Raw genomic sequence first — 12,159 nt, forward strand, 5'->3', positions numbered from 1 at the left:
GTTTAGGTTAGTTGTTGATTTACATGTTTGTTCATGATACAATAATCTTAATTTACACAATCTAGATAAAAACCTGTTCCTTTAGGTTAGACAGTAACCAAGCGGCAACCTCCTGATCTCCCATGTGAAGCTAATACGAAAGTAACTGAAACTGCAATTCATCGAATGGCCTTTGGGGGCTGGCTCCAGGAAATTCAGATGTTCACTGACTGCAATGCTGAATTGGCCAATTTCACAGCTGATAAAAACATGCTGGTTTACAACCTGGTACAAAAGATGGTTTTGGTGTATATAGCTTATATTACCCCTCATGACAACTGTGAAGGGGATGAATGTTTTAAAACTCATCTGTGTAATTTTTATTAAGTTTTATTAAGTGTACATAATTAAGGGCTTGGCCACTTGAGTGACAGCTTGGTTTCGCTGGTTGTCGTCACATCACCTCATCTGATTCTGGGTGATTAGTCACTGAACTCGGCATATACATCGTATTTTTGTGTTGTTTTATTTGGCTTTACACAGTCAATTGCCTTTTGGAATTATTTCCTTTAATTATCAGATAATATGGCATGTTGTGTGTACTTTATTGTCTCACAAGTGGCCTCCATTTTCCGAGTGAAATGACATACTTATATACCGTCTCTACAAATGTATTTGTTTTATTTAAGATAATTTATCATTTATAATTTTCTTCAGAACTGCACTCCAGAATCTAACAGACTGATTAGCTGTAGGCTCTAGAACAGTCTAGAGCTGTCATACATGTCTAAATGCTGTCATACATATTTATGCCTGAATTTCATCAATAGCCTTGCATTTACTAACACAGACTATATTTGAAGTATTTTGAAGTCATTCACATTTTCCCCATGTTGAAAAACGTCATACGAACAATGTTTAGTGGCTCAATGTATTACAACAGTGTTTTAAAAGACTAAACACTTTATTGATACAGTGTACAACCAAGCACAAATGGTCAGAACACAAACGAATCACAGGTAATGAAGTCAAAAGAGTTTCTCCCAAAGAAAAGCCCATCTAAGCAAAATGGCAGCAGGTGTTTGTAGCTCCACTGACGCTCCGCCTCTTTGCCCTTATTTGGTCAGTCCCGGTGGGTGCGATGACGTGCAAACAAAATGGCGATGGTTGGCCACGCCCACTTGTAACTTCATTTGCGCTCTTCAGAAACCTATGGATGACGTCACGCGGTCACGGATACTACGTCCGTATCTTTTACAGTCTATGACAGTAACCTACTGTAATCGATGTTGTGAAGTACAGTTAATAAAAAAAGTTGCAATGTAAGAAGTTATATATCAGCTTTTCACTACTGTAAAGTATTGCAAAACTAAAAGAATTAAAAACAACCAATAAAAATTAATTAATGTACTCAATGTACTCAAATTTTACTCACCTGCCTTGAGTTTGCCTTTTCTTTTGGAGAAGATATTTTGGAGAATGTTGAAAACCTGTAACAACTGACATCCATCGTAGGAAAAACAAGCTTTGTTGTTGTTAGCTTTGTTTCTATCCAAAAATGCAAATTAACTTCATGCGCAAAACTGGAATATCACATAAAAGACGTGCAAATACAGCAGCGTTTCCATCCAACGAGTCAAAGAAAACAAAATCATCACTTCCTGATTATCTGGCGCCAAATATCAACAGTAAAAACAGAATTTGCTGCGGAAGGAGAAGCTGCGTCAATTGTTTCTTTATTTAATAAATTATTGCACCTCAGAAGAGAAATGCCGACACGGAATGAACACGGGATGGCATTTGAAGGTGTGAGATGCGGAGCAGAGATGCTCTAAACAGTTCTGGAGGTAACAAATAATTTAATAACAGTAATACTGAAATGGTTAAGGTGTTTTAGAATGACCAAAACAACTTTTCTTTTGATGTTTTACAATGTGCTCAGCCTGCTGGTTTGTCCATTCACACACATTTTTATCATCACACGATAAAAACAAAATCACATGACTTTTTTTAATGCGCATACTGGAATTTGTTTGTAAAAGTGTTTCCATCACAGTTTATGCGCATGTTTTATTTATTTATTTTTTATCAAATTAAAGGTTTATCCTACTCCTAGTTAACCTAGTTATGCACATATCCAAAATGCACATAAAAATAGGTGGATGGAAATGTAGCCAGTGTTTACCAGTTTCAAACATCTTTCTAAATATCTTCTTTTTTGTTCAGCTAAAAAAGATGTGTGACAAGTGAAGGGTGAGCAAACTATATCATTTTAAAACAACAATTAAACTTATGAATATTCTGCGATTTAATCGTGATTAATCATATTTTTACTTATTTTAAAAGTTCTGGTATTAAAAAATGCAATAACACTAAACAACTGAGGTGTTTTTAAGAGCAGTATTCCCTTTAATTATCTTGTAAATTTTAACTTAAACATTAATGCAATCAAATTAAATCTAAAACTAAAGCTATTTGCCACTGCCAGGGTATTCAGTGATAATTAAGTGACTATTAAATCAGTGGTTATGAGTTTAGTCCATTTAAACAGATGAGTTTTATTTGGACCCTTAAAAGTATTGAGTAAGAAGATTGCATACAAAGTCAAAGCAAACGTGTGAATACAGGAACATTTTCGCTGTGCGGTGGGGATGGGAAATGTGCGACAGGTTTGTTGCGAAGACATGGAATTCACCTCAACTGTGCCTTTTTGTGCAAATTCAATCAATTTAACTCGAGTGTAAAATGTTAATACTAAACATTGCTAGAGTGAGTGACGTGGTGCTCTCATAGACTGTAAAAATATTTTTATTTTGTAACAGATTATATTTATGTACAAGTTACAAAACTAGCCTTGAAGGTGCGAAAATGTCAAAAGTGAAAATGTAGTTTTTGAATAGTTTAAAAAACATGAAGTAAAACTATAGCTGTGGCTCATTTCAGAGGCTGAACTGAGCATTTTGGACAGATCTTGTCACCTCGCAACCGTAACAGCTGCCGTTAATAAGCGGTAATACAAATTTGTAATGACATTTTTTTCTAAGTGATTTTAAAAATAATTTTAAGCGATCTGAAGGCACAGCAAGATTTACAAAAGCTAGAAGTACTGTATATTTCCTTTGATTCATCCATGTCCACATAGTAATGTAAACTGTCTATAAGATAATTTTTTAGTAAGACACATCATACTCTTTTTGTTTTATTAACAAGTGCTTAAATAGCCAGGTAAAATAAACCTAATTCATACATTTAATCCGGAGTTTTCTATTAAAAATGTCCTGCCATTATCAGTGCGCAATGGATCTTGGGATGTTCAAAGCTGGAAAGGATCCACCGGTTGTGTCCTTCATTTCCTAGGAAATGAATGTCACATTTTAAGGCTGCATTTGAAGGAGCCTACTCATTTTTTTTAAATGAGACCGCCTTTGTCGCAGAAAGTTGCTAGTCAACAGAGGCACAAATATTCAAAAGCACAGGAAAAAGTATCAGGCGCTGAAATGCATGGAGTTAATTTAACCATTATGACAATTCAAGGCATACATATGCTATTGTGTTTTGTAATTTAAGTAAAATAACAATGTTCGAATGAAATATACAGTACACACATTTAGGAAAAGTCAAGGTACTATAGTTATTTACATTTTATTTTAACCAACTTATTAAATGACAAAATTCAATAAACAGTCAAAATGACTTCCTCTGTAGGTCTAGTGTTAATGCACTAATATACTGTCCTTAGAGTGAAGTAATATTTAATTATTTGCTTTTAAAGTAAAAACAAAAGATCCTGACACAGTCCACACTTTCCTCTCACAGACAAAATAAACAAAAAAATGACGGCAGTCATCTGCTTACGGTGATACGAATGTGTTTGCACTGCATCATGTTGACAAATGAGGTAATTAAAGTTACACTGTTATGAGTTTTATTATACTAAAGAAGTATATGTGAGATTATATACTATACAGAACTACTAATTTGAAAGTTTGAATAAATCCCTTTTTTTACGTCACATATTGCATTTCAAACCATAAAAGGTTTTTCAGGAAACATCATGTTTAGATTTTCAACAAAAAACAAACAAACAACAATCTACATGTCTTCATGGAAAACATAAGGAGAACTGTAGGGTTTTTTAATGACACACTTTACTTGAAGGTGGTGTTCATATGACTGACATCACCCCTGTATAATCATGACATGACACATGGATATGAAGGGGATTTTATGCATGCTAATGACAACTTTCGTTAACACTGGAACTACCAGAATTCTAGAACTACTAGAATTACCATAGCAGTCAATTTAATAGACGTCATATTGTCACATTAAATTAACATTGACAGCTTCCATTAAAATATTAAAATTATGCTTTTAATGTCACTGTAACATCCTGGTTTCTGTTTTTGTATGTTTCAGTTCTGTGTTCATGTCACTTCCTGCTCACCTTAGTTTACCCCTAAACTTGTTAGGCTTTGAGTTAATTGTCTCCACCCTCTTGTCAGCTTGTTTAGTTAATTGTTTCCTTGTGTATTTATACCCTGTTTTGCACTTTGTTGTCATTAGTTTTTGGTCACTCCCATGACGTCTGCGTTTCTCTTGTTGCTTTGCTTTGCTTTGTTTTTGTTTGTTTAAATAAATGTTTGTTTGGCTGCATCTGGATCCGCACCTTTTATTATTTCCTGCTTTACGCCAGACGTGACAGTCACTCACTCCCTTTGCTTCGGCTTCCCTAATATATCATATATCTGCTACAGTGTTTGTCTTCCTCTTTTCCTTTCTACAGTGTTTGTGGGCGGGGCCGGGAGTTTAAATTCTCCCAGGTTTGTGCGCGCAACAAATGGGTAGGGCTTGAGTTCCATATCAACGTCACGTCGACACAGCTAAAGACTTGTTACCCAGACTATTAATTTAACCCACTCTGAGTGGAATGTTTTATAGATTTTAGTTTTAAACCCAGCACACTTTCAGATTTAAGCCTTAGCTGGATATTTCCCTTCACTTAGTGCTGTGTTACACACCGCATGGATGCTCATTTTCAAAAACCCATAATAGGGGCTCTTTAATGTCTGTTATCAAATTTTATTAAGTCATTACCCTACAAATGCAAATTTATTTTGTAATATAGCCTATACATGTGCACAAGTTACTAAAATGCCTGCAAACACCCATGCCCCACTTTCATTTTCACAAGGTTTTCATGGCACTGAAAATGTTGTTTTGAAAACACATCTGAGATAAAGTTATGTTTTTGCTATCAGAAAGTTTAGAAAGTCAGCAGGAAGTTGCTAGGCAACAGAGGGAATACTCATAGCTTTTTTGTGTATTGTAATTTTAATAAAATAACAATGTAGGAAAGAAACATATACATATTTATTAAAAATCTGTTTATTATAGACATGTGGCTTTTATTTTAAGTTATTAAATTATAACATTTAAAAAAATGGTCAAAACATTTCACTTTTATTCACTTTATGTCTGTAGTTTTAGTGTTAAGTATCATTCGACCAGTTGTGTCATTTTAAATACAAGGATGATATTGCTTGAGATGTCTTTGCTATGACAACTTGACATTACCAAGACAACATAACTTCATTGTCAGGAGGCCATTATTATTGTATCATGAAAAATTGTCTAATCACTTTTTTCAGTGGAACAAACTGAATTTGTAATTTAAAAGAATCAATACTCACACATCGATTTATAACAAGGCAATTAACATGTATTAACATTTATTTTTTTACTACTAGAAAAATATTAATGATGCTGTTATAAAATTCACCACAATTATAATGGCCTCATACCAATCATGTTTATGACAGATTTATGACAAGCTATGTTGACTGGTGATGTCAAGTTGTCATGACAAAGAAACTGGCAGGTTATGTTGTATTGGTAGTGTCAGATTGTCATGATATAGAGAAATATAGGTTATGATGTCTTTATGACAACTTGACATAAATTAATACACCTCAAATAATGTCCCCTTTGCATTATGACATAACTGAGAGAATGACACTTAACGGCAGCTGTCATAAGCATGCATCAAATCTCATTTATATTATTGATGTGTCATTTCATGTTCATAAAGACTTCAGAACAGTCTAAGGTAACACTTTATTTTGATGGTCCATTTGAGTATTAGTAGACTGTCTGCTTAATATCTATTGATATGCTCCTTAAACAGACATTTAACTGACTATTAGAAACTTTGCAAGTACATGTCAACTTACACTAACCCTAACCCCAACCCCAACCTAACATTCTACTTATAATCTAATGAGAATTAGTTGCAAATTAACTTAAATTTAACCAACGGACTGTCAAAATAAAGTGTCACCCAGTCTAATGAACACCCCCTTCAAGTAAAGCTATGTTTTAAGGTTCTATTCATACATTGGCACTAAAAAAAGCTGTTAATACAGGAAAATACTTACAAATAGATCTTTTAAATCCTCAATGCATATAGCACTATGCTTACTTGGAGGCAGCTTTGCTTTGGGTTTGGTCTGAGTTTGATTTTCCTCTTGCACCGTTGAAGTGTAATGGACAAGGCTCTTGTCTTTCTGTCTCTCCTAATCGGCTTCTTTCTGAGAGCGTCCTGTTTTGTTGAGAACAGTACTTAGCTCATTAATGAGGTTTTGAGGCAACTGCACTCCTCTGCCGGGCATGGCGGCTTTCCTCTGTGAAATCTCGGTTAGAGTGCCAGTGTCTTGTTGAAGTGATGCCCTTCGCTGGGACTGGAGTGTGTCATCAATCACCATTTCAAGCCTGGAGACACCCGGAGTTCCTTCAGCGCTTGCCAATTTATGCAGCGAGTCCGGTCGGATGCCCTCATCTGCGGCCATTTGGTTTTGTGTATTTGAATCTTCTATACTTGTAGTGAGCACCGACTTTCCTTTAACCTGCACACAAAAAGGAAGTGCATTATAGTCAACGGATGTTTTGTATTCTGTGAACAGACTGGATGCCCAATTCCAACAACTGTTTTGTGGGTTAAAAGGACATGGAAATGGCTTTACTGTCAACAGAGATGGAGAACAGCGATCTGTGCTGGCCTTTAGAGGTGTTCACTGAAGCAAAAATTCATTAAGTAGTAATAAATGAAGTGGTTTGTTAAGTGTTTGTGATGTTTATGTGAGTGTTGGTGCTGACCTCTCTTTGGTGTTTAGTGCCTGACTGTGCGGTGCTGGGAGTGGATGTCCTCCTTCTGCTCAGGTTATAAGGTAGAGATGTGCTCTGCTTTAGGTCTCTAGGCCATAAGTCACTGCCGTGCTGCAAAAAAATATTTATATGTTAGACAGATGCTTTTTTTTCTTCCATACTGCATTTGTGAATGCTTTTGGATTTTTTTAGATTGCAAATGTAACATCTAAAACAAAACAATTTTTCTTTTTTTGGAAGCACAACAATAGACTATTTAACATTCATGTAAAACAGTTCTTTGCCACAAGATTTATAAGTTACAAATTATGTAAAACAAATCTGAAGATTGGCTAATTTTGCTGTGTGTAAAATTCAGTTTCAAAAAAAAAAAAGTGTCTGAAAAAACACAACTACAGCAAAGCTACACACAGTGATCATGTATGATCTGTTTATCCAGGGATTGACGCTATATTGATCAAGTTTCATACTGTTTTTCTTAAAAAAAGAACAAAAAGAGCAGCCAGACAACCATTTTATTGGTCAGTTTTAATAAAAATCTTAATAAATAAATAACATTTTTCTAAAATGAAATACCAATTTTTGCAAAACATTAAATGTACAGATACAAAATCTTAGGGTTAGATGGAAATGGTTGTTTGGGAAGTTATGCATGTTATTTTAAACTTTACAGTAATAAAACAAACTTTAAAAAATGTACAGTGGTCATAAGTTTGCTTTTGCCTTTGCTCCAGTAATTTTATGTAAAGAATTATGATGCTGTGTATATGTTTTTATTATAGTTCCATTTTGTCAATTTTGTCAAGCCTCCTGTGGACAGGTGTTGAGAATTAGCAAGTTTGCTAAAACACTTAAACAAATGCATTTGGTTGTCCAGTGTAATTGTGATGTCCATGTCAAATAAATAAATAAATAAATAAATAATAACGCGGTTTACCTTTTCGCGGCCCCTGCAGTTTCGTGGATTTTTTCAAGTATTTGACATGCCTTTTTTTTTTTTTACAGCGCATTGTGTTCTGCATCCTGATTGGCTGTAGACAACTGTCAATCAATCTGCTCCATGCCGTGTCTTCTGTACAGTACAGAATGTATTCAGCTCGCCAAATGTACATAAATCTTTGACCGCTAGCAGTGTGACTCTGAAGTGCTGTACTGTATGTTTTGCAACTTGTTTACCAAAGACACCCATGGTACCACTTAAAAGGCAGAGAAAGATGCTAACCATCTCACAAAAAAGACTTCTAGACATGCTGAAGGAAGGTAGAAGTTACGCGAATGTTTAAATGAGACAAAAGTGTGAAAATGTTAAGGCCTATCTGAGAAAATAGTGTAGTGAGTGTAGTTTTAGAACGTAACTCCCAGAATTAATGAGGAACCACTGTATCATGATTGACTGCTAACAGTTCATGATTTAATTACATAAATATAGAACTATTATTTTAGAACTATTTTGTAACTTGTTTTAAAGGGTCATGAAGCCCCCCTTTTTCAGTTCAAGTCTACCTCAGAATTTTTTTATGATGGACGTGGAGCACTGCGAGCAGAGGGAGGAGTGGGCGTGACCAGCATAGCATTTAATGTCATTACATATGCGATAGGCTGTTCGTAATTTCATAAATTATACAACCGCAATTTGTTTTATCATTACAAAGATAATCACGTGAATGCTATAAATGAGGAGGACTTCTCTCCTGAATCCCAGGGTCTGAATGCAGAAACAGTTGACAGCAGTACCCTATACATTCCAAACATTAGCCCTGCTGGTAATTTGTATGATTTTAAACATGTGCGAACACAGCAGCATGGATGTAGGCGATGTGTCTGAATGGTAACAAACTCAACTGATAAAAGACAAAGTCCGCCATTGTCCAATTCTCGTACAACACAACAAGCTCTATCGTTGACCCTGACAACATCGCGGAGAAAGGCATGCAACAAACTCCATGGATCATAGAAACAAACACATACGGCCCTTCATGAACAGCTAAATACTGCATCTTGTGTGCGGTCTCACAGCTTGGCAGGTCTGTGGTCTGTCCATATTAGTATGTCTTCGAAAAGCACATGCAGTCAGGAATAATTAAGAAGCAGGGTGTTCTCATACAGTAGGAAAAGCAAACCCGTAAGACGTCTACTTTAGCCAATTAGAACACTTAGATGCATTCACGTCTGCATGGTTAATGAGAATAAAAGCCTGTGAATATTTTTCCAGACACATATAGCTGCTGAATGTTAGTCAGATAAAATTTTTGTTCCTTCTTAATGCCAACTGTGGAAAAAAATTAGTGATAAAATGCTTATGATAAGCCATTGTTTGTTTACCTTCAAGCTCTGACGCGTGTGCACGTAAAGCAGCCGGTGAGTGCCAGTACACACACATATTATGAACATCTCGACATGCGAAAGCGTTTCTCTATATGTTTTCATCAAAGTTGTTCACAATACTTATCCATCCACAGAGTTTGTAATGGAGTTAAATGTTTACAAATACAAGTACAGCTGTTTAGAGGTCATTTCTGGTTAATGATGTCATTACAGAAATTAGTTTAGGTATTAATTTGTGGCATTTTTAGGCCTCAAAATCAAAATTGTACCTGGTATTTGGATGTGTTTGATGGTGGAAACTTGGAACAAATTAAAAGGGTTTTATAGTGAAATTGCATATACTCTTTAAGCTCTTTAAGTCTTGGAAAACTGAAATACTTAAAACTTCCATATATTCTAGAGCAGTTTTAACTACCACTAACTTTCTGACCTTAATGATGTAGGAACAAATGTGCAGGAACATTGTGGACTTCTTCCTGAGCTGAACACTCACTGAGACACCTCATACTTTCCACTGTGACTTTATGGCCTTTGAGTTGTTCTTCGCGTCTACATCCTCATTTTAGCAGCAGAAGGTCTCATCTGCCTGCGCCTTTACCTACCTCCAGTTGCTATGGAAACCATGCCAAGCAGAATTCTGGGTGAAATGGAAGCGGCGAGAGGTTAGCAGAGTCTCTGAGCACATAGTTTCAATTAATCTACCTGCACAAACTCCGCAACCACTTTCAGCACATGTAATAATGAGACGCAACCATGTGTATACTGAATTATGGTACATGTGCTTCACTTCTTGTTTACTCATCCGTTTGGAGAAAGAAACGAACATTTCTGGTTCCATCTCCTTTTTTTTAAATGCATAAATAAAGGATTTGTTTACTTCCAGAATGAACATTTCTTGAGATTTCGCTGACCCCCTTGTCATCCAAGATATTCTTCCATTCTTCAGTAGAAAAGATGGTTTTTGTGGAAAACATCCTTGGATTTTTCAGTGGCATTCAAATCGCAGCTTCAATGCTGCTTCAAATAGCTCTAGAGTAAATGTTTTACAAGGAATAAGGGTCTTACCAATTGAAATCGATGTAATTTTCTTAAATAACAACAACAGCAATATATATATATATATATATATACTTTCTAACCACAAAAGCTTGCATCCCAGAGCTAGTTCCAGACAAGCCTTTGTGCATAAAGTACATCAATTTTGCTTTTTAAGAAGGAGGACTAGAGTCTGTGTTCCAACCGTAGGCTTATCACACACCTCAGCCTCCCTGGAAAAGTCTGTGCTAGGGTACTGAAAAATAGAAGCTTGCCAAGAGTAGAACCTTGGACTCAGGAGGAACTGTGGAACACTGAATCAGCTCTATAGACTGTATTCATGCGGCCACCATTTTAAAAGCGAAATTGAGGCTGTGGTGGGAAGAAACTGGAAGTCACACAGGAACGTTGTGTTCCTGGCTGTATGTCTAATCAGTGAAGGGAAAGTGACACAAAATAATAATTTCACCGCCTTCCGAGTGACCCAAAAGTCGGTTCTAAATGGAAACTGAAAATAAAAAGGGATCAGACCTCATTTTCAGCTAAGTTAAGGGAAATGGCACTAGTTAGCTAACATTTTCTTTCCCAAACACACGTTTTAAATACAATTTATTAAACTCAAGTTAATGAACTGATTCTTTCACTATATTACACTTGTCACAATACTGAATTTCAGTAGTGAAATTTATTTAAAAAAAAATGTCAATTTCCTGCTAACATGTCAGTGCCGCTGAGCAGGTTATTAAACATTGCTGATTTGCCATAGTATTCACCAGTGCTCAACATAAATGACTGTGATTGGCTGTGAAGGTCATCAGTTCACCGATGTTTACCGACTGCAAACACAGACGAGCGATCTGCTGATGACTCAACTGATCTTTGTGGCTTTAAAACGCTCCAGTGTCCGTGTATCTGTGTTGGCACTCGGTGAAGAGCGGTGAACTGATTATCTTCACAGCCAATCACAGTCATTTCAGTTGAGTACTGGTGAATACTATTGCAAATCAGCAGTATTTAAAACATGCTCAGTGGCACTTACATGTTAGCGGGAAATGGAGGTTTTTAAAATTTCAGTACCACGACAAAACTATTACAGACAACATGAGGGTGTGCTACAGAGGACTGCATTGTTTTATCTCTCACCGGGTTACATAGGCTGAAGCAGGGAAGTGTCCCCATGGTGTTTACCTGGTGCCATGAACTAAAGCCTAGGAGGACACTTAAGCTTTATTACTCTTAAAGAGATTGTGATTTAGTTTGATGCCTAATATGCTTTTAATTGTTTAAATTAAACTGAACTAAATGATATTAAAGGGATTTTTACACCATTTCTGCACTTTTAAATCATGGCAACAGCTTGAGGTTTGTAGTCCACAGTATTTCATTGCAATGTTTACAGTGCTGATACTACATTTCCAGTTTCTTCCCACTGCAGCCTCATTTTCATGTTTTAGGGCATACTCACACTATGTACAGTTGCCTTGAACCCGGCCAAAGCAACCTTGTCCCCCCTCCCGTCTCCTACGATGGTCCGCACTCACATTGCATTCGAGCCTGAGCACACTTACGTCATCGATGATGCGCTGTTCAGTTTAAAAAGTGCTCTCGCTCAACACAGTTGAGATTTCTTTAGTTATAGTTATTTTAGTCGTTTGG

At 36.1% G+C, this 12,159-nt stretch overlaps 1 protein-coding gene across 2 annotated transcripts in view; it reads right to left on the reverse strand.

Moving 5' to 3' along the window:
• Positions 1-2,415: 2,415 nt before the first annotated feature.
• The window catches only part of arap2 (ArfGAP with RhoGAP domain, ankyrin repeat and PH domain 2), a 196,489-nt gene continuing 186,745 nt past the window's right edge, over positions 2,416-12,159 (reverse strand). For both annotated transcript variants that reach the window (XM_056462289.1, XM_056462288.1), the window contains exons 32-33: positions 7,135-7,254; positions 2,416-6,884 (exon numbers count right to left, since the gene is read on the reverse strand). In XM_056462289.1, coding sequence (XP_056318264.1) covers positions 6,555-6,884; positions 7,135-7,254 — 450 coding nt within the window. In that variant the 3' untranslated portion in view covers positions 2,416-6,554. The remainder of the gene's footprint in view (positions 6,885-7,134; positions 7,255-12,159) is intronic.

This window comes from Danio aesculapii, chromosome 7 (genome assembly GCF_903798145.1).
Source record: "Danio aesculapii chromosome 7, fDanAes4.1, whole genome shotgun sequence".
Classification (NCBI taxonomy): domain Eukaryota; kingdom Metazoa; phylum Chordata; class Actinopteri; order Cypriniformes; family Danionidae; genus Danio; species Danio aesculapii.